General features: G+C 43.1%; 1 protein-coding gene across 2 annotated transcripts in view; it reads left to right on the forward strand.

Annotated features, from left to right (window-relative positions):
• Positions 1–20,982, forward strand: part of SH3GL1 (SH3 domain containing GRB2 like 1, endophilin A2) — a 247,184-nt gene extending 226,202 nt beyond the window's left edge. For both annotated transcript variants that reach the window (XM_069962566.1, XM_069962567.1), the window contains exons 8-9: positions 17,166–17,222; positions 19,985–20,982. In XM_069962566.1, the coding sequence (XP_069818667.1) occupies positions 17,166–17,222; positions 19,985–20,181 (254 nt within the window). In that variant the 3' untranslated portion in view covers positions 20,182–20,982. The remainder of the gene's footprint in view (positions 1–17,165; positions 17,223–19,984) is intronic.
• The last annotated feature ends 3,356 nt before the right edge of the window (positions 20,983–24,338 follow it).

Consider the following 24,338-nt stretch of genomic DNA (forward strand, 5'->3'; position numbering starts at 1 on the left):
CGGTAATGTGACCTCTCCTCTTAAAGCAATACCAACGTCACACAGGGGGTGGGCCAGTGCAACATCCCTGCTGATTGGATGTGTTCCGGGCATCATGGGAAAGCACTTTTCCCACCCAGAACACTTCCTGCTTTCTAAAATGGCGGCCGCCATTTTAGAAAACAGGAAAAAAAATTCGGAGCCAACTTCCAAAAATCCGAATCCGACCGAACTCGGACTTTTGGAAAAATCTGAACCGGATCCTATACCAGCCGAACCATTTCGCTCATCTCTAGTGAGGGCCAGGGGGGTGGGAGTAAGTCTCAATTGGCACCCGACCGATTTTGTTTCCCATAGGGAAACTCCGCAGACTTCAATGCTTTACAAATAATAAAGGGTATATTCTACTATATTGCTGATAGTGAATCGGCATGGAGAACAGTGTGAAATACTTTCTACATTTCATAAACATAGCTGCTTCTTTCCTTAAACAGCACCACTCTTCTCCTCAGTTTGGGTGTGGTAGTGCAGCTCATTTCCACTAAAAGTGAATGCGGCCAAGTTTTAACATCATACACAACCTAGGGGCAGGTATGGCACTTTTTTTGCAAGATATCCTGGAGAACCCCTTTAACATAAATACCTCTGCCTACATATAATTGCTGTATAGGTAATAAGCTTTTAGTCATTTCAAGTTGTCAGCTAGTGGTTAGGGTCATACATACAGTACATGTTCAATCCACAATACTTGATGAGCTGGTAGATATCTATTTTATACTAAATCTATCAATCTACCTTATATTTCTATCTCATCATCTATCTCTGTATCCTCTATCTATCTAGAAAAAAAAAACTCCACTCCAGCACTCTAAAATGTGAAAAAAATAGACATGTTTCAGACCACTGCTTGAAAACAGACCACACTGAATAGTCTGAAATGTTGCACCTATTTATAACCTTATCACCTATTTATCTCTCTATCCTGATGCACGAATTGCTGTGCTTACATGTACATGCTTACTGTGTGATTACATGCAAATAAATTTTCTTCTCCTTATTCAAGTGGAATGCTGTGGAATATTCGAAATTTTGGATGTCTTGCTGTCCGTGGTTGGGACATTATCTACTGGCACCCGTTACTGATGTTTAGAAGTACTGCTCGATATTTCTGATTATATCTCTTTTTCTTTCTCTCTCTCTATCTATATATGCATCCTTCCATCCTTCTTTCTATCTCTTTATCACATATCTATCTGTCAGAATATCAAACTCACAGCCCTCTAGCTGTTTCAAAATTCCACCTCAAACGGTAATCCAAAGCTGTATTCTTTCTTTCCTGGCAGCCCTAGGGCTGCATCCAACTTCTTTTGCTCCAGGTTTGGCTGAACCCGAACATTAGTAGGTTCTGTTACTGTCACTATCAATAAGTCAATTAATAAAGTGGTACCTTGGTTTAAGAGTAACTGGGATTGAGAGCGTTTTACAAGAAGAGCTCACATTTTTTCTAAATTGTAACTTGTTTTAAAGGGATTGTCCAGCGAAAAAAAAAATTCTTTCAAATCAACTGGTGTCAAATAAACTGGTGGTATATAGATTTGTAATTTACTTCTATTTAAAAATCTCAAGTCTTCCCAGGAAATGTTGTTTTATTTACATTCAGAAACAGTACTCTCTGCTGCCATCTCTGTCCATGTCTGGAGCTGTGTGGAGCACTAGCAAATCCCCATAGAAAACCTCTTCTGTTTAGGACAGTTTCCGTCTTGGCCAGAGATGTCAGCAGAGAGCACTGTGTCTGAATATAAATAAAACTACTATATGTCCTGCAGGAAGTGTTGTTTTAAGTATGGGAAGATATGAGATTTTTAAATAGAAGTAAATTACAAATTTATATAACTTTCTGACACGAGTTGATTTGAAAGAAAAAGGTTTTTACTGGACAACCCCTTTAAGAGCATTGCTTTGGTTTAAGAGCTTCAAGTACTGGGTGGGAAGGTTAGTTGGGGAGGGTCATGGTCTGCATAGCGGGGTCTACAGCACTGTTCTCTTACCCAGGAAGTTTCCCTTATCTTCCAATGCTCTGCCTGCACTTACACTTAGCCATTTACACAGTCCATGAATAGAATGGCGCCATACACGGGAACTGGGCCACGGTACCTGATGGTACATTCGCTTTAAACAAAAAAAAAAATGTAAAAGTGGATACTTAGAATTATTAAAAACCTTTGTCCGGTAACTCTACACTACATGCCAAAAGTAAACATCCTGCCCACACACAACACATTCCACTGGGTTCGCTAAGCGCCCTATTACACTAAACAATATCGACATTTCTTAACCCATTACCGACTATTCGGGCCGATAATCATTTATTGTAATAGCACATGTTGAACAGCAACTAGCAGCCGACATGGACAGTGTCGGCTGATCCTGGTCTTTTAACATGCTTGGAAGATCCGCAACGGTTTGCCGTGCCTTTCCGCGTAACAGAATAGGCAGCAGAAGAGTTCAGCTGACTTCAATGGGCTTCCCAACCAATATACTGTAAGAATCGTTAAGGTGGCCTCTTGCTCTGCTCCTCTGTTCATTGTGTAAAACGGCCCTAACTCATGCGTAGTAACTAGGGATGGTCCGAAACTGCCGAGGTTCGGGTTCGTATGAGCCCGAACGCTCGGCATTAGATTCCCGCTGTCTGCCTGCTCCATGGAGCGGGTGGATACAGCGGGAGGACCGCCTGGAAAACTGGGATACAGCCTATGGCTATGGCTGTATCCCAGTTTTCCAGACTGTCCTCCCGCTGTATCCACCCTCTCCACGGAGCGGGCAGACAGCGGGAATCATTACAGAGAGTTCAAGTCCGTACGATCCCGAACCGAATTCTGTTCAGACCGTCCCTAGTAGTAACTGCAGGATCACAGAAATGCACCTTTGCTTAGAAAGCACAATTGCGATATTAGGAGGTGAAGCTGGTTTAAATAGGTGCAGGTGGCAATAGCATGTGGCGACAAGCTGCCTCAGAGAATTTGGTTACATACACACCTTAGTGGCCGGAGGTATCACAGCAGCAGAAGTTGGAAGGAGGTGCCAAAAGACACAAGCAGCCCCATGATCAGCACTCAGCACTGCTGAGGAGTAAATAGGACGGCACCAGGCACGCTGATGGCCGGACACCTCTTGCGTGAACTCTTTCACAGGCCTTTACTAAAAGTAAAAGCAGCTAGAACATAGCGCAAGAAGTCCCCAAAGGCCACTTTTACTCCTCCTGAATTGGCACAGACCATCACCAGCAAGATACAGCCATTATACCCCAAGAAATATTGTTTTAAGCGCATATAACATAGTAACATAGTTAATGTTTTTTTTTTTATTATTATTATTTATTTTAGAAAGAAAGATTAACAATAGTATGAAACATACACAACTACATTATCTAAAAAAAAAAAAACACATTACGATCAACCCCCCCCCCCCCCCCCAAACGAGCAAATCCGACTGAAATACATAGGTTAGTAAAATTATTTCTCCAATAATTCCCTTCCTCTCCTTTCTCACTCATATGTCTATCTTTTCTCCTTCCCTCTCATAGCTTTCATATAGCCTACAAGCTTCCCTCCATGCAGCCACACTAGGAGTTTTGGGAGACATCCAATTATTTGCAGTCTAGCTGTAAAAAGTAACTTGGTTAATCTCAACCACTGCGCTCCAATAGTCTCCTATCTTAGGGCAATTCCACAGTAGATGTAACCAGTCTCCTGGATCCCCTCCACATCTAACGCAGTTGGGGGAAGTCTCTTTTCATTATCTTAACCCCTTAAGGTCAAAGCCAATTTTTGTTTTTGCTTTTTCCACTTTATGTTTAAAAGGCCATAGCACTTGCATTTTTTCACCTAGAGACCCACATGAGCCCTTATTTTTTGCGACACCAATTGTACTTTGCAATGACAGACTTTATTTTCCCATAAAATATGCTGCGAAACCGGAAAAAAATCATTTGCGCTGTCAAATTGAAAAAAAAGGAATTTGTTTTAATTTCAGGGAGTTTCATGTTTACTCTGTTCACCCTGGGGTAAAACTGACTTGCTATGCATGTTCCTTAAGTCGTTACGATTACAATGATATATAACATGTATAAATTTTATTTTATTTGATGGCTTGTAAAAAATTCAAACCATTGTTAACAAATACATGTTCCTTAAAATCGCCCTATTCCCATGCTTATAGCGCTTTTATCCTTTGGTCTATGGAGCTGTGTGTCAGCTGTGTCATTTTTTGCACCATGACATGTTCTTTCTATCGGTACCTTGATTGCGCATATGCGACTTCTTGATTTGCTTTTTATTACATTTTATCTGGATTTGATGCGACCAAAAATGTGCAATTTTGCACTTTGGAATTTTTTTGCACTGAAGCAGTTTAACGTGCGAGATCAGGAATGTGATAATTTAATAGTTTGGTGATTGCGGGCGCGGCGGTACTAAATGTTTATTTATTTGTTTATGTTTATAAAATGGAAAAAGGGTTTGGACTTTTATTAGGGGAAGTCCCCCTGGGGGACTTGTATATAGATTATATTAGTGATACATTGCACTGGCGTGCTGCAGGCCAGTGCAATGTATTGCCGAGTCGGGATCAGCGTCATTGCGACGCTGAGGCCCGGCCCGGCCAGAAGAACAGATCTCCCTCTAGACACCAGGAACGTGCTAGCAAAGCCTGTAAATGCAGCTGTCATGTTTGAACGCTGCATTTAGAGGCTTAATTAGCCGGCGCAGCAACGGGACCCGCGCCAGCTAATAGAGACGCTCCCCGGCTGCACATATCAGCCGGGAGCAGGGCCATTCAGAGCCCATTATGGCGCAGACCCCAGCCAGGTAAGAACACAGGGATCGCCCCTCTGCGACAACATCTTCCCATTAAACATCAGGGATGAGGCTGCAGTATGTATTCAGATGCAGCTGTCAACTTTGACAACTGCATCTGAATATTTAATTAGCGGGCACGGCTACATGCGGCACCCGGGACCGCAGCGGTTCAGAGCGGGGCCAGCGCGCAGCCCTACTCTGAACACCCCTAGGCGGCCCAGGACGTACAGGTACGCCCAGGGTCGTCTAGGGGTTAATAACCTGTCTTGGTACTTTAACCCACGCATGACCTTTGTTGTCCTCCTCTGCACACGCTCCAGTTCAGCTGTGTCCTTCTTATATACCGGTGCTCAAAACTGTACACCGTATTCCATATGTGGTCTGACCAGTGATTTATAAAGAGACTAAACTATTTTCTTATTTTTAGCATCTATGCCTCTTTGCCCAATATGCCTGTTATTTTATTAGCCTTGGCAGCTGCTGCCTGGCACTGAAGTTAAGTTTACTGTTCACCAATACGCCTAGGTCCTTTTCAGAAGTAGTTTTACCCAGTGTTTTATTATTTAGCACATAACTGTACTTATTATTTCTACGGCCCAAATGCATAACCTTATATTTATCCACATTAAACCTCATTTGCTATTTCACCGCCCAAGCCTCCAGCTTCTCCAAATCCCTCTGTAATATACTATCCTCCTCTGTGCTAATAACTTTTCCCAGTTTAGTATCATCTGCAAAAATTTAGATTCTACTCTGTAGCCTCTCTACAAGGTCATTATAAAAATATTAAAAAGAAGTGGACCCAACACTCACCCCTGTGGTACCCCACTAGTAACTAAAACCCAATCTGAATGTTTCATTAACCCCTTAGTGACCGCCGATACGGCTTTTTACGGCGGTCACTAAGGGTCCTTATTCTGCTGCCATCAGCTTTTTACGGCGATGGCAGAGAATAAGGCTGCGGGGCCGGGACGGCCCCCACCCCATCCCCCTGGCTACCGGAGGTAGCTGAGGGGTTGGGGCAGTGTGTGGGGTCCGTCCCGCCCCCCTCCCTAACCGACGATCGCCGCTATTAACGTTATAGCGGCGGCCGTCGGTAAAAGGGGATTACCGGTGCTGCCGCCGCCTTTCATCTCCCCCCGCCGTGAATCTACGGCGGGGGGAGATGAAATAAGTGTCCCCCAGACCTCAGATCAGCCCCCCCTAGTAGGGCGATCACTAACCCCCCTCCCCCGGCGGCCATCATTTCCAAGATGGCCGCCGCCATCGCTGTGAACCGACTAATGTCGGTTCACAGCGATGGAAAAGTTTAAATGAATGAAAGCCCCATGCTCTCCACCACCGGAGGTAGCGGAGAGCATGGGGCAGTCATCGGGGACCCCCCTGTTGGGTCCCGGTACAAGCGATCAGCGGTATATACTATATACCGCTGATCGCTTGTACCATGTGCTCCTGGCACTTTTTATCCCCTGTCACCATGAATGATTGGTGACAGGGGATAAAAAGTGATGTCCCCCCACCCCCCAAGTTGCCCCCCACCCCCCCCTGTCACCCCCGTCCCCCAGTCACCCCCCCTTCCCCATATACTCACCTGCTCCTGGAGCTCCTTCCTCCTCGATGTCCTGGCTGGTTATGAAGTGCGCATGCGCTTCACAACCAGCCAACTCTGAAAATTTAAAGTGACAGAGAGCAATTTGGTCTCTGTCACTGAACTATGATTACTGAGATAGAAAATATCACAGTAATCATAGTAATACAGTGAAAAGGAATATGTAAAGTACAAAAAGTGACAAACATACAAAAAAATAAAACACACACTTTTTATTATAGTAATAATTGCAGTTTACTCCCAAATTACCCCTAACCCCTCCCCAGATTACCCGTAACCACCGCACGTTGCCCGTAACCACCGCAAATTGCCAGTGACCCCCTCCCGATTGCCCGTAACCACCCCAAATTACATGTACCCACCCCAGATTACCTATAAGCACTTCAGTTTATCAGTAACAATCCCAGATTGTCTGTAACCCTTCCAGGTTGCACATAACCCCCCCAGGTTCCCCGTAATCATGCCAGATTACATGTAACCCCCCCAGATTGCACGTAACCACCGCGCGTTGCCTCTGACCACGCCACGATGCCTCTGACCACGCCACGATGCCTCTGACCACGCCACGATGCCTCTGACCACGCCACGATGCCTCTGACCACCGCACGTCGCCTCTGACCACCGCACGTCACCTCTGACCACCGCACGTCGCCTCTGACCACCGCACGTCGCCTCTGACCACCGCACGTCGCCTCTGACCACCGCACGTCGCCTCTGACCACGCCACGGCGCCTCTGACCACCCCAAATTGCCAATGGCCCCCCCCCCCCAGATTGAGGTGCCCATACCAGATTACAGGTATCCACCCCAGATTGCCTATAAGAACTTCAGTTTATCCGTAACCACCCCACATTGCCCGTAACCACCCCAGATTGTCAGTAAGCACTGCAGGTTGCCCGTAACCACCCCACGTTGCCCGTATCCACCCCAGATTGTCTGTAAGCACTGCAGGTTGCCCGTAACCACCCCAGATTGTCTGTAAGCACTGCAGGTTGCCCGTAACCACCCCACGTTGCCCGTATCCACCCCAGATTGTCTGTAAGCACTGCAGGTTGCCCGTAACCACCCCACGTTTCCCGTAACCATCGCAGATTGTCTGTAAGCACAGCAGGTTGCCCGTAACCAGCCCACGTTGCCTGTAACCAGCCCACGTTGCCTGTAACCACCCCACGTTGCCGTAACCACAGCAGGTTGCCCGTGACCACTCCACGTTGCCCATAACCACCCCACGTTGCCCGTAACCACCCCACGTTGCCCGTAACCACCCCACGTTGCCCGTAACCACCCCAGGTTGCCGTAACCACAGCAGGTTGCCCGTGACTACCCCATGTTGTCCGTAACCACCCCATATTACCTGTAACCACCTCAGGTTGCCCATAACCACCCCTGGTTGCCCGTAACCACCCCACATTACCTGTAATCTCATTTTTTTTTTATTTTATTTTAGTAACTGCGCTATTCTAATAACTATTACTAGCTGCGATTTTGCTCCAGCAAATTGGCGCTCCTTCCCTTCTGAGCCCTGCTGTGTGCCCATACAGTGGTTTATGCCCATACAGTGGTTTATGCCCACATATGGGGTACCGTTGTACTCAGGAGAACCTGCGTTACAGATTTTGGGGTACATTTTTTCTCCTGTTCCTCGTCAAATTGAGAAATTTCAAACTAAACCAACATATTATTGGAAAAATTCAAGTTTTTCATTTTTACTGGCCAATTTTGAATACTTTCCTCTAATACCTGTGGGGTAAAAATGGTCACCACACCCCAAGATGAATTCTTTGAGGGGTGCACTTTCCAAGATGGGGTGACTTTTGGGGGGAATCTATTCTGCTGACACTACAGGGGCTCTGCAAACGCACCTGGCGCTCAGAAACTTCTTCAGAAAAATCTGCACTGAAAATGCTAATTGGCGCTCCTTCCCTTCTGAGCCCGGCTGTGTGCCCATGCAGTGGTTTATGCCCACATATGGGGTACCGTTCTACTCAGGAGAACCTGCTTTACATATATTGGCGTGACATTTCTCTCCTGTTCCTCGTGAAATTGAGAAATTTCAAACTAAAGGAACATATTATTGGAAAAAATTTAGTTTTTCATTTTTACTGTCTACTTTTGAATACTTTCCTCAAATACCTGTGAGGTCAAAATGCTCACCACACCCCAAAATAAATTCTTTGAGGGGTGCTCTTTCCAAAATGGGGTGACTTATTGGGAGATTTTACTCTGCGGACACTACAGGGGCTCTGCAAACGCACCTGGCGCTCGGAAACTTCTTCAGCAAAATCTGCATTGAAAAAGCTAATTGGCGCTCCTTTCCTTCTGAGCCCTCCTGTGTGCCCATGCAGTGGTTTATGCCCACATATGAGGTACCTTTGTACTCAGGAGAACCTGCGTTACAAATTTTGTGGTGCTTTTTTCCTCTTGTTCCTCGTGAAATTGAGAAATTTCAAACTAAAAGAACATAATATTGGAAAAATTTGAGTTTTTCATTTTTACTGTCTACTTTTGAATACTTTCCTCTAATACCTGTGGGGTCAAAATGGTCACCACACACCAAGATGAATACTTTGAGGGGTGCACTTTCCAAAATGGAGTGACTTATGGCGAGATTTTACTCCGCTGGCACTACAGGGGCACTGCAAACGCACCTGTCGCTCGGAAACTTCTGCAGCAAAATCTGCATTGAAAAAGCTAATTGGCTTCCCTTCTCCTTCTGAGCCCTCCTGTGTGCCCATACAGTGGTTTACGCCCACATATGGGGTACCATTGTACTCAGGAGAACCTGCGTTACAAATTTTGGGGTACTTTTTTCCTCTTGTTCCTCGTGAAATTGAGAAATTTCAAACTAAATGAACATATTATTGGAAGAATTCGAGTTTTTCATTTTTACTGTCTTCTTTTGAATACTTTCCTGTAATACCTGTGGGGTCAAAATGGTCACCACACACCAAGATGAATTCTTTGAGGGGTGCACTTTCCAAAATGGGGTGACTTATGGGGGGTTTTCTCTCTGCTGACACTACAGGGGCACTGCAAATGCACCTGGCGCTCAGAAACTTCTTCAGCAAAATTTGCATTGGAAAAGCTAATTGGCACTCCCTTCCTTCTGAGCCCTGCTGTGTGCCCATACAGTGGTTTACGCCCACGTATGGGGTACCGTTGTACTCAAGAGAACCTGCATTACAAATTTTGGGGTGCTTTTTGTCTCATATTCCTTTTGAAAATGAGAAACTTTAATCTAAACGTATATATTATTGGAAAATTTAAATTTTCCATTTTTTTACTGCCTAATTGTGAATACTTTCCTCCAGCCCCTGTAGGGTTAAAATGCTAATTATACCCCTAGATTAATTCTTTAAGGTGTGTAGTTTCCAAAATGGGGTCACTTATGGGGGTTTTCAGGATACCAGACTTCTAAATCCATTTAAAAAAAGAACTGGTCCCTAAAAAAATCAGTTTCACGAAAATGTGATAATTTGCTGATAAATTTCTAAGCCCCATAACACCCTAAAAAAGTTAAATATGTTTACCAAATTATGGCAGAATAAAGAAGACATATTGGTAATGTGACTTAGTAACTAATTTACGTACTACGACTTTCTTTTTTTAGAAGCAGAGAATTTCAAAGTTCATAAAATGCAAATTTTTTTAAATTTTTCATGATATTTTGATGTTTTTCACAAAAAACACACAAAGTAGTAACCAAATTTTGCCACTAACATAAAGTGCCATATGTCACGAAAAAACAATCTCAGAATCGCTAGCATACATTAAAGCATCACTGAGCTATAAGAGCATAAAGTGAGACAGGTCAGATTTTGAAAAATTAGCCTGGTCATTAAGGCCCAAACTAGCTGCAGCACGAAGGGGTTAATAATCACCCTCTGTTTACTATCATTCAACCAGTTACTTAGCCATTTCCATATGTTTTTCCCTAGTCCCAGCATCCTTATTTTATAGACCAACCTTTCATGCGGCACAGTATTAAATGCCTTTGAAAAGTCCAGATACACAGCCTCCACAGCCTCCCCCAGGTCCAGTTTATAACTGACCTCATAGAAGCAGATCAGATTAGTCTGACAGGATAGTACAGACAAAAAAACAGAAGAGCAACAGCAACCGACAGATGCAGGGGCTCACCGTGTATACTCCTCCCAGTGTAAACACCTGCTCTGTAGATATTAAAAAGTGAGGATCTTAGCAAACTATTTGATCAAACTGAGTGTACCATGTCGCCACGTTAAGGCGTCCTCGAGAGATGGTCCCTACTCTGGCATTTTCACACTAGCAATGGTCTCTCCTGGGCTGAATAAGCCTACAACTGGGCAGAAAGGAGCCAAATGATCTTTTTTTATAGCACCCTTGGGACATGGGTGGAGTGAAAGCCAACAGGAGGTAGCCACACCCCTAGTCTGACAGGATATAAGAGACACTAGCTGATGGTGTGAGCGAGCGAGGCTGGGCAGCAGAGATTATTCATGAAGAAGTGTGAGAAGAAAGGAATGGTTAGGTGTGCCAGAGTGTGGCACAAATACTGAACTCCTCTTTCACTCCTCATTACTGTAGGAGACCTGACTGCACATAATCCACTCCACAGACAAATTATAAAAAGGTACCATGCTCACTAGGGGACTGCCAAATACAGCACACTGTCAGCACTTTGGGTACGGCCCGGATGCTAAGAGATTTCCTTGTAAGCTGTGTAAAAGGCTCATTTAAGCTATATTCACATGTACTGCATTGCAGCTCATTTCAGAGGTGCCGGGGTTTCCGTAGGCTGCATTCACACGTCCCGTGTTCTGTCTGTGAAACACGGACAACGCGGACATTGAATGCAAGTCCTGGATTGTCGCGACGATTCAAAGAGTTTCTCTGCTGTCGGCATGATGTTGAGTTTCTCTTGTGTCATAATGGGGCTGTTAGCACCTGCTGTGTCTGTGCCATGGGAAAAAATATTGAAATCACCTGAGGCAACATAGGTCCATAGGTCAGAAGTTATTAGTCAGAGAAAACTTCTGAATTATGCTTCTTAATTTTTGTTGTCCACATGGTATAAATCAAAGAAAGGTGCTTTTGACTCATTATTTATCTTGTGTTGCTCCTTCTGTTATGTCTGTATAGTAATATGTGATGTTATATTTTTCCTTTATATCCTATAATTACAGCATTATTTTGTATGTGCTCAGATTTTATGGGTGTTTGGGTGTGGTTTTGCAGCTCTGGAACATTCAAGTCAATAAAGCTGAATTGTAATATGACACACAAGCTGGGGACAGGTGTAGTGCTGTTTTTCCTATTCATGGGTAATAGAAATATGATGTAATGTCATCCATGTGGTTATATGGCCTTGATCTGTGGCTAGAGACAAGGTGATATCCTTATCCTGAATGAACAGTGTGTAACATACTTAAAACATGTATTCCATTACACCCTGTGTGCTTATCTGCTGCTTTTTGTTTTAAAAGCACAAAGAGAAGTAATATTTTATCCAAGAGCTTATGGCATTGAAGTTCCATTGTCCCATCTCGACACACTGGCATTGCCCCTTGGTTCAGTGTTTCGCAGAAAGTGGAAATAAGCCCAAATAAGCCCATATTAATTTAGTGTCTTGCGATCACCCCTCCCTGAAAATATATGCAATTACCATCAGTTATTCCATCTCCATACTCCTCCTACACTCTGTTCAGTTTAAAAGGTAACAGCACAATACACAGCATTATTATGGCAGTGTATTTTGCAAGCAGAAAATGTATATAGAAATCCTTTCCCTATATATATATATTGTAGGGATCTTCCCGGGGATGGTGTGATTTGACACAGTTCACAGCAGACTTGGCTTTGAAAATAATAGCTTGGCGTTTATTTGTGGCATAAACAGTTCAGCCAAATAAATACAGCAACACTGTGCTTTAAGAATAAAACAAAACAACCTGCCCGTCTGGGCACTTACTAATACACAGGTCACCTATCTGACACTTCCATAGGCAGTATCGCGGGGTATGAATAGGCCCCAGCAGTGACAGAACTCCTTGCTCCAAGGAAACACAGCATGCAGGCTGTTCGCCCCTGGCTGAGAGCCTTCCCCTGCAGCTCTGTGGAGCTTTTACCCTGTTGCAGGCTCAACAGGGCACACCTGACTGCAACACCCGAACTGGATCGGGGGGAAGGGAATGGCATGTCCCACTACCAACCTACCCACCATTCCAGTAAATCCAGGCCCGGAAAATGGAAAGAACAACTCAGCAGCATAATACTGCTGAGTGACAGATCTCTCCTGGATTCACCATCTCACCATATGCAGTAGCCTGGGTGAGATGTACCTCCCCTCGAAAACTTTTCCAGTGACACTTCTACAATATATATATATATATATATATATATATATATATACATACATACAGTGGGGAGAAAAAGTATTTAGTCAGTCACCAATAGTGCAAGTTCCACCACTTAAAAAGATGAGAGAGGCCTGTAATTGATACCATATGTAGACCTCAACTATGGGAGACAAAATGAGAAAACAAATCCAGAAAATCACATTGTCTGATTTTTAAGAATTTATTTGCAAATTATGGTGGAAAATAAGTATTTGGTCAGTAACAAAATTTCATCTCAATACTTTGTTATATATCCTTTGTTGGCAATGACAGAGGTCAAACGTTTTCTGTAAGTTTTCACAAGGTTGGCACACACTGTTTTTGGTATGTTGGCCCATTCCGTCATGCAGATCTCTTCTAGAGCAGTGATGTTTTGGGGCTGTCGCTTGGCAACACAGACTTTCAACTCCCTCCAAAGGTTTTCTATAGGGTTGAGATCTGGAGACTGGCTAGGCCACTCCAGGAGCTTGAAATGATTCTTACGAAGCCACTCCTTCGTTACCCTGGCGGTGTGCTTTGGATCATTGGTTTGCACTCAAAATCTCACGTTACATGGCCCCATTCATTCTTTCATGTACCCGGATCAGTCGTCCTGAAATTTTTAGGGACCAGTTCTTTGTTTAAGTGGATTTAGGGGGCTTGTATACTGGAAACCCCCATAAGTGGCCCCCATTTTGTAAACTACACACCTTAAAGAATTAATCTTGGGGGATAATGAGCATTTTGACCCTACAGGGGCTGGAGGAAAGTATTCACAATTAGGCCGGAAAAAATGGAAAATAGAAATTTTCCAATAATATATTTGTTTAGATTAAAGTATCTCATTTTCTCAACCAAAACTGGAGAAAACGCACCCCAAAATTTGTAGCACAGGTTCTACCAACTACAACAGTACCCCATATGTGGGCATAAACCACTGTATGGGCACACAGCAGGACTCAGAAGGGAAGGAGCGCCAATTAGCATTTCCAGTTCAAATTTTGCTTAAGTTTTTGAGCGCCAGGTGTGTTTGCAGTGCCCCTGTGGTGTCAGCAGAATAGAACTCCCCCAAAAGTCACCCTATTTCAGAAAGTACACCCCTCAAAGAATTCATCTTGGTGTGTAGTGAGCATTTTGACCCTACAGGTATGAGAGAAAAGTATTAAAAATTAGACCGTAAAAATGAAAAAAATTTTTTTTTTCCAATAATATGTTTGTTTAGTTTGAAATTTCTCAATTTCAAGAGAAACAGGAGAGAAAATGCACCCCAAAATTTGTAATGTAGGTTTTTCTGAATATAACAGTACCCCATATGGGGGTATAAACCACTGTATGGGCACACAGCAGGGATCAGAAGGGAAGGAGCGCCAATTAGCATTTTCAGGGCAGATTTTTCTGAAGAGCGCCAGATGTGTTTGCAGTGTCCCTGCAGTGTCAGTAGAATAGAAGCCCTAAAATTCACCATATTTTTGAAAGTACACCACTCAAAGAATACATCTAGTGGTGTGGTGAGCAGTTTGACCCAACAGGTATTAGAGGAAAGTATTCAAAACTAGACTGTAAAAATGAAAAAAATCTAATTTTTCCAATAATATGTTTGTTTAGTTGGAAATTTCTCAATTTCACAAGGAACAAGGGAGAAAACGTACCCCAAGATTTGTAACGCAAGTTCTCCTGAGTACAGTAGTACCTAATATGTGGGCATAAACCACTGTATGGGCACACAGCCAGGCTCAGAAGGGAAGGAGCGCCAATTAGCATTTTCAGTGATTTTTCGAAGAAGTTTCTGAGCGCCAGGAGTGTTTGCAGTCCCCTGTAGTGTCAGCAGATTAGAACCCCCCCAAAAGTCACCCCATTTTGGAAAGTATACCCCTCAAAGAATTCATTTTGACCCCACAGGTATTAGAGGAAAGTATTCAAGTCTGGGGCAAATCTGGGGTGGTTTCGGGCAGTCTGTGGCAATCTGGGGGTGTTTACTGGATATCTGAGGTGGTGACGGGCAATCTAGGGTGGTTACAGGCAATTGTGGGTGGTTACAGGCAGTCTGTGGCAATCTGGGGTGGTTATGGGCAATCTAGGGGTATTTACTGGCTATCTGGGGTGGTTATGGGCAATCTAGGTGTGTTTACTGGTTATTTGGCATGGTGACGGGCAATCTGGGGCTGTTCACTGGCTATCTGGGGTGTTCACTGGCTATCTGGGGTGGTGACTGCAATCTGGGGTGGTGACGGGTAATCCGGGTGGTTACAGGTAAACTGGAGTGGTTATAAGTAATCCGGGGTGGTTACAGGTAATCGGGGGTTGTTACAGGTAATCCCGACACTTGACTTTGGTGACAGGGGATAAAAAGTGTCGGCAGCATTTGTAACAAGCGATCAGCTGTATATAGTATATACCACTGATCGCTTGTACCGGGACTACACTGGGTGGCCCCCGATCATTGCCCAATGCTCTCTGCCACCTCTGGTGGTGGAGAGAATGGGGCTTTGATCATTTTTAGGAATCCATCACTGTGAACAGTCTCTGTTCACAGTGATGGTGGCGGCCATCTTGGATCAGATGGCCACCCAGGGAGGGGAGGGTCAGTGACCAGGTCACTAGGGTTAATCCTGGGGACAGGGGGCGGGACATGTTTTCATCTCCTCTCACCGTTGATTCACAGTGAGAAGAGATGAAAGCATTCAGCTGCATCGGCAATGCCAGTTACTGGTGGCCACCGTTATACTGGTAATAACGGCGATCACCGGTGTGGGGACCAGCCGGGACTGACCCCACACTCTGCCCCAACCTTTCAGCTACAGGAGGAGGGGGCTGTGGCCCTTACCGATGCCGCTGCACTATTCTGCGCCATCGCTGTAAAAAGCTGATGGCAGCAGAATAGAGCCCATTAGTGACCGCCGCAAAAATCCGTATCAGCGGTCACTAATAACATAATACATGTATTCTCTGGGTCACTACGGTTACGGTGATACCAAATTTGTGTATCTTCCTATCAAAAACCCACAAAAACTGTTGCCACATTGCAAGATCCATAGTGTTCTTATCTTTTGCGCGACAGAGATGGTTTTGGGCTTATTTTTTGCGGGAAGATCTGTAGTTTCTATTGATAGCAAGTTTTACATGTATATGACTTTTTGATCTCTTTTATTATGTATTTTCTAAAGCGGATTGATAAAATACAGCTATCCTGGCACTGTTTTTTTTATTTTTTTTTTTTTTTTTTACAGCGGGTGTCGTGCAATATAATTATAGATATAGTTTTAAAAATTGGGTTGTTACAGACGTGGCGATACCAAATATGTATAGGATTTGTGTTTTTGATCTGTTTCAAGTAACATATTATTATGTATAGGGAATGTAATGCATTTTTATTATTTGGGGGGGTTGTGTTTGGTGCACATTTAATTTTTTTTTACTTTTTTTTAACTTTTACACTAGTGTACATTACTGTACACTAGTGCAAATACTTTGACCACTTATACAATACACTGCACTACTTCTGTAGTGCAGTGTATTGTATTATGCATTATGCTTACAGGCATTCAGCACGGCCATGCCTGTCAGCATGAGGCATCTCCGTGGTGAGCCCGGGGGCCTTCATTAGGCCCCCGGGATCACCATGGAGACATCGGGGGACCGGACTGCGCACGGGACATCACGGTCACGTGAGTATACCCGCGGAGCCCACCGGGACACACAAGAACCCCGTTAGATGCCACTGTCATGATTTGACAGCTGTATTTCATGGGTTAAACTACCCGGAGCAGAGGATCCTCCGCAGGGGGGGGCGGCAGTTTATTCCGATGCATCCGCCATTAAAAGGTGCATGCATCGGAATAAAGCCCATTAGTGGCCGCCGTGAAAAGGCAGCATGGCGGTCACTAAGGGGTTAATAGCTGCTGTGTTGTCCTGTTGATGAAACCCAGTTATATTCTGTATTACAGTGTGTAAAACAGTATATTGTCTTGGCTACAGGAGTAGTGTACATACCTGAGTGGGGTATGTTCTGTAGCTTCTGTGTAGTGGGTGGGCATAGTTCTAGTTTATGCAGGAGTCATGGGCAGATAAGGGGGGGATCCCAGAAATTACAGTACTATGGTAGGCTTCAGATAGCCTGAGTAGTCTAGGGACAGCTCTTTGCATAGACCCATGGGAATAGCGAGCTAAGGACTGGTAAAGGAAATACAGTCTTTCATTTACCTATATTCTACTTTTAGTCAGTTGTTGCGTATTGTGTCTTTCTTATATGTATGTATTTGTGTGAAGTCATTTACCAGTTGCACTTTGAGTGTAATATGATCTTTACTGTACATGGCAAAAGACTGTTATGTTATATTCATTTTACTTTTATTATTTATTTGTTAGTCTCATCCTCTTTCCACTCAGAGAAGCCCACCAGAACACCTAGCAATCGGAGCTCCAGTAAGTGATAAGTTCTTAACTTAATGTACCTGATCTATAGTTGTTGAAGTGGTTTTGGACCAGCTAAACAGGTCCAAATAATGAGCACCTATCATGTTGGTCAGTACACATTTAGGCTATTTTCACACTACGTATATTTCAGTCAGTATTGTGGTCCTCATATTGCAACCAAAACCAGGAGTGGATTAAAAACACAGAAAGAATCTGTTCACACAACGGTGAAATTGAGTGGATGAACAGTAAATAACGGCCATTATTTCAATACAACAGCCGTTGTTTTAAAATAACAGCAAATATTTGCCATTAATGGCGGCCATCCATTTAATTACAACATTATGTGAACAGATCCTTTCTGTTTTTAATCCACTCCTGGTTTTGGTTGCAATATGAGGACCACAATACTGACTGAAATATACGTAGTGTGAACCCAGCCTTAGGGTGCATTCACACTTAAAGTATTGCAATGGATTTCACACTGAGTTTGGCAGTAAAATCCGCTGCAATATTGTTTCCTGTTAAAGTCTATAGCACACCACTGTGTATTTCCATTCCACTGCGAGAATGCATAGTGCCATATACTTGTAAAAGTTAACTACTTAGCTCCTGACACTATGCTTACCTGTCCGTGATCCCCCATGCTTCTCTGGGTCCCTGGACAGTAACTGCTGAGCCAATCACTGGCTTTAAGTGTGTGGGGACCCAGAGAAGAGTGTGTGGAAGTGTGCCGGTAGACAGGTAAGCATGTTTTTGGGAACTAAGTAGTTAAAGGGGAAGTCTGGCAAAAAGTTTTTTTTAAAGTAGTTTATTACCCCCCAAAAGTTATACAAACCACCAATATACACTTATTACGGGAAGTACACATAAAGTGCTTTTTTCCCTGCACTTACTACGGCATCAAGGCTTCACTTCCTGGATAAAATGGTGATGTCATGACACGACTCCCAGAGCTGTGCGGGCTGTGGCTGCTGGAGAGGATGATGGTAGAGGGACACTGAGGGACACAGGGCACTGGAGGGACACTGAGCACCCCTCTGCCATCATCCTCTCTAGCAGCCACAGCCCACACAGCTCTGGAAGTTGGATCATGACATCACCATTTTATCAAGGAAGTGAAGCCTTGATGCAGTAGTAAGTGCAGGGGAAATAGCACTTTTTAAGCATTTCCAATAATAAGTGTATATTGGTAATTTGTATAAATTTTGGGGGGGCAATACAATACTTTAATACAAATTTTCGCCAGACTTCTCGTTTAAATACTATGTACATTAGGCTGTGTTCACAAACATTGCAGTTTAATTGCAGTACTGCAGCGTCTTTACAGAAATGATTAGAGTACTGCAATGAAACTGCAACCTAATGTTATGCAGCCTATGCTAATGCTGTGTTCCCACAATGGTAAAATAAGGTTTGTCTTTCTAGAATGTCGTTGCTTTACTGCCAAAAGACAACCACAAATATTGATCATGAACATTATTTGCGATCGTCATTACCAATAGAACAGTGTTTCTCAATTCCAATCCTCATGACCCTTTAACAGGTCATGTTTTGAAGATATCCCGCTGTGATAATACCTGATGCACTGAGCATAATTATATCACCTGTGAAATACTAAGAAAATCCTCAAAGCATGACCTTTTGGTGGACCATGAGGACTGAAATTGAGAAGCACTGCAATAGAGGGCTGTCTTTTGGCGCTAAGATAATGGCCTTCCTAAAAGAGACAGTGATTCTCCGATTGTTGAAAATGGCCTAAGGCCATACAAACAACCACTGGGTTGTTTATACATCCCTTTTTAATTCATTATTGTTAAGTATTTTTAGGCTTGCATAAAATATGCTGTCAGTCGAATTGTTTTCTTCATATTCTGCTAATCTCTGGCCCTTTTATGGTATGTTAACACATTGAAATTTTTAATTGCAAATAATAAAAATAAAGCCAGGAATGGATTTAAAGAGGAGAAAGCTCCTTAGGCTTTCATTTTTATGACCTCTCCTCAATTTTTAATCTGTTCCTGCTTTGGCTTCAATAATTGCAAAACCTGACTGTGTGAAGACACCCTTAGGGCTCATGCAGACTGAGCAAAAGATGAGGAATTGAATAGGAAAGATTTCTGCTTCAAATTTCTGCTCTGGCAGAATAGGAATAGAATAGAAGCTGAACTTGAGCTGAATTTGAGCAGATTTCAAGCACAATGCAAGCAGAATTCAAGCTGAATTTTAAGCAGAATTCAAGCCCCATTGACTTCTGTAGGATTCCTCTTGCAGAATCTGCCCAAAGAAGTGACATGTCACTTCTTTGGGCAGAAAGCAGATCTGCGGCAGAAAATTCTGCTTGGAAATTCTACAGTGTGAACAACAGAGTGGAAATCCCATTGAACACAATGAGCAATTGCTCTGTTCATTCTTTTATGGGAGGAATTTCAAGCAGAATTTAAGAGCGGATTCATCTTCAATTCCTTGTCTTTTGCTCAATGTGCATGAGCCCTTTGGGTGCGTTTACACAGACAGATTTATCTGACAGATGTTTGAAGCTTAAGCCTGGAACAGACTATAAACAGTTTAAAAATGCACCCTTACAATGGCCATTTATTAGAAACAAGCGTTTGTGCAAAAGCTTATTTGGCCGATAATTGTCCCATGTAAAGGCATGTGAAACAGCTATATTAGTGCTGCATCCCCATCATTTTCGCACTGGCGGAGGTCCCAGAAGGCAATGGTGTAAAGCTAACTTATAACTGTCTTACCATTATCTCTACTTCCAGCACCACTGGACCAACCATGTTGTAAAGCCTTGTATGATTTTGATCCTGAAAATGATGGAGAGCTTGGCTTCCGTGAAGGTGATATTATCACTCTGACCAATCAGATTGATGAAAACTGGTATGAAGGAATGATCAACGGGATGTCTGGATTTTTTCCCCTAAACTATGTTGAGGTGCTGGTTCCATTACCTCAGTGAAGACTGCATTATTCGGTTGGCAGAGGGAACTTTTATCCAGCCTTTTACTTAACAAGGGACCAAATTACTGGGTTGCTGGGGACATCACTCCTTTTGAGTAGTGGAGTGTCTCCCATTTATTGAGGAGCTGGAGTTGGTAATACTTTATTGGTATGGTGCATTAGCTACAGAACACTAGATATAAACAGGATTCCGTCCATATAATTTGTTATAACTCATTAATACACTATTGTCTATAGCACAGAAATTGTATTGTCTCCAGAAAGTAATTCAAAATTTTCTTACATTTAATGAGCCTCTTATACAGGGGCAAGTATATTACTGCTATGTTAGGGAATATTAGATAACTTGTATTCTTTTATATTTCTTTTTAATCTGCTTCTCTGAAAAGAATTTATCCTGACGATATAAATACAAATGCATGTAACCTATATATACTTTACTACTTGTATTGTTACAGTAAATGTTGTTTTTTCATATAGAAGCTTTACATTTTATCTATACTAATGTAGGATAATGCCCTTTTAAATGTGAGCTAAATTCTTGTATTAAAGAATAGCAACATCTAACCTGGATGCTTCATCTTCTATGCTTGCAATATATATATTTAATTAAATCCCAATTCCAATACACTCACAATTCTGAATATATTTTTATTGATATCTTCAAACAGAAGTAATATTGTATTTAGATGCATTCATAATCACTTTCCGAAAAAGAGCACTTTTCTGTAAATCATAAAGTAGAGCTGGGTAATAAACCAAAAAACTACTGATACCGAAAATGGTCTCAGTAAAGTGACCTATTTATTTTATGTCTTTTTATTTTTCAATTATTAAAAAAAAAAAAACTGAAAAAAATACATATGTTATATACACAAACCGCCAAACCTAATAGCATTGACATACAACAAACATATATATGACATCCAACCCCCCCCCCCCAAATCCCTGTCCATGAAGAAAAAGAGGGAAAAAGAAAAGTAGAAAAATAAAAATAAACAGGAATAAAAGTTCTGCCCTGATTTGCAAACATCGCTGATTTTTTTACCACATTTTTGCACAAGTCAGGGCATCGTGAGATTATCTATCCTGTACTATGAACACCACGCTATTGTAAACATAGTTATAGTAAGGTTTGGGGGCCCAAGCTTGGTCAACAGCCCGGGGCCTATGTTGAAGTTAATCCGCGCCTGTTAGGCATTTCTAGTATGCTTTCCTAAATGTCTTTGAGGGACTTAATTACATGATCTCTTTTTAATTAAATCAACCTCTCCATTTACTCAATATAGTTAGATGTTTCTCATATGCTTTCTTAGATTTCTTTTTGGCCATTAGCTCTTCATAGAATTTATTCTTCTCCACCAATGCTCGCCATTCCTTAAAAGAGGGAGTGGACCCACTAACCCATTTCCTAGAGATCAGCACCTTCACCAATGCGAACAACCTGTTCATCAGAGGGATCTATTTCCCTTCGTTCAGGAAGGCTCCCAGTATAATCTTGCTCACCTCTTCTCCAGAGTCTATCAGCAACGTCCCCTTTATAAACTGCGTCAATAGGTGAGTATATTGGTTTGGGTTTTTTGTGTGTTGGTTCAATGCAGGGGGAAACTATTACTATGGAGGGTACCGCACAGGGGGACATTATAACTATAGGGGCAGAGCACAGGGGGAAATTATAACTATAAGGGCAGAGCAAAGGGGGGCATTTTAACTATGGGGGCACAGGGGGACATAAGTATGGGGGTGCAGGGGGATGTTATAACTACAGTGGCAGAGCTCTGGGGGACATAACTATAGTGTCAGAGCACAGGGGGACATTATAACTATAGGGCAGAGCACAGGCTGACATTATTACTATGGGGGCACAGGGGGACATTATTACTATAGGGGCAGAACACGGGATATTATTAGGGGAACAGGGGGATATTACCATGGGGACACAGCAGCAAGCATTATTACTATATGGGAGGCACAGCAGGGGCAAATATTACTACATGGGGCACAGCACAGGGGACATTATTACTATATAGGGGGCACAACATGTGCATTATTTCTAAATAGGGGCACAGCAGGAAGCATTATTACTATATGGGGGCACAGCAGGGGGCATTATGATAATTTTTATTATTTGGGAGCACAGTAGGGGACATAATTACTATATGGGGCCATAGAAGGGCATCCTACATACAGGGAGAAACCAACATAACTACGGACTTTAGTGCACCAAACAGTGGAAGAAAGTTGCTGGAAAAAAGCAGAGCCCAAGATGTTTGTCTGGCAGATTATGAAGAGACGAATTATAGCTGCAAGAATGCAAGAAATATTCCTCGTGGTCCAGGCCGGATGGAGAGATAAAGGAAATAGATGGCACAGATCAAAGAAGACGTCACCTTTGAGGCACTGAATGACGTTTTTGTACTGAACACTGCTTCTTCCTAGCAGAAACTGGTGATAGCCCTGCTCTTCCATATAATGTTACCTGACCTAGTGTACAGCTGCTGATAGGATTTCTTACATAAAGTGCCCCTAGCCCTTGTGACTGGTATTTGGCATATCTTAAAGAATTTTTCAATAAAGCCTAAGAGAACCCAAAATTATATTTAACACTTAACTTTTAATAATATGCCCAGGGCAACACCTGTACACATGTGTCCCTGGGCCGTTCACTGTACACGCTGCACACCTCTCTACTCCTCCCCCACGTCAGTTCGGCGGCAGTTAGAGATGCTGTAGAGCAGGCCTGGGCATTGCATAGCCAGCTAACCAGCTCTGCCCAGCTGTCAGTGCGTCTGTGTTAGGGGGCCCAGCCAACACCTAACAGCAGGAAATGCTGTGTGTACATGGCTAGTGAGCAAAGAGGAAGGACAGGCTGCTGGGACAAGGGCTCCTGAGGCTGGGGGGGGGTGGTCCCAGAGGACATCAGGATCCAGATATTTCGTAGAAAACTGACCAACCAAAGTACCTGTGTCTCCTGTTCCACTACTGGCTACCACCAGGGGGGGAAGCGACCAGCAGCAACCAGGACCTGCACCTACAAAGACTAAGTGCCTGGGAACTACTGCACCCAACATTTCCTAAGTAACATGCTGTATATAACACGTTATGTACACTACTGCACCCAACATCTCCTAGGTAACCTGCTGTATATACCATATAATATACATTACTGCACCCAAAATATCCTGGGTAAACTTCTGTATTTAACATGTAATAATATACACTACTGCACCCAACATCTCCTGGGTAACCTGCTGTCTACACTACAACTCCTAGCATTTACTGACAGTCTGCAGCCCTCATGATGTGCTGGAATTTGACATACAAATGAGTAGACAACACAAAGTGTTGTCCCTTCGGAAACAACAACTCCCATTCTGGAGCTTTGTAGGTGTAAGGCATTCTGAGAGTTGCAGGTTTTGTTATTCAGGAAGTTGTGGTCACAGATACATCAATACGGCATGTGACAGGGTCAGCATGTCTCTTCTGATGGGTTCTTTATTTGGATGCCCCCCATGATCAGTTCTATTGGTTGGCCACAGGTACGCCAGTCCCACACTGGGGCCTGCACAGACTGAAGTACAGTCCTCTAGTGGGCCCTGGCATCTGTGCTGTAGGGCCCTCCCGATAAACCAGAACACGTGTACCAGATACCCGGGTGTAAATGTATGTGGCAAAAAGGTGGAGATATGAATAGGTTACGGGGGCTTAAACACATGTTTTGCACAGGGGCCCTCTGCAGTCTGTGTCCACCCCTGTATTTGGTTATGTTAGTCATGATTTTAGCAAATGATCATTGCCTTTTATTAAACAAAGTGTTATCAGTAATGGACCCCCTTCTATATAACTTATTTATTAATGATATTGATATTAATTAACCGCAATGTTTCTATGTTTGCAGATGACACAAAGCGTTGTAGTACAGTACAGCAGATGTTACAAGCTGACTTTGACACACTGAGTGTTTGGGCATCAATTTTCAATGTTGGTTCAATGTTGATAAAGTTATGCACCTGGGTACTAATAACCTGCATGCATCATATGTCCTAGGGGAGTAACACTTTGGAAAGTTACTGGTAGAGAAGATCTTGGGTGTACTCGTAAATAATAGACTACAAAACAGCACGCAATGTCAATCAGTTGCTTCTAAGGCCAGCA

This window comes from Dendropsophus ebraccatus, chromosome 3 (genome assembly GCF_027789765.1).
Source record: "Dendropsophus ebraccatus isolate aDenEbr1 chromosome 3, aDenEbr1.pat, whole genome shotgun sequence".
Taxonomy (NCBI): domain Eukaryota; kingdom Metazoa; phylum Chordata; class Amphibia; order Anura; family Hylidae; genus Dendropsophus; species Dendropsophus ebraccatus.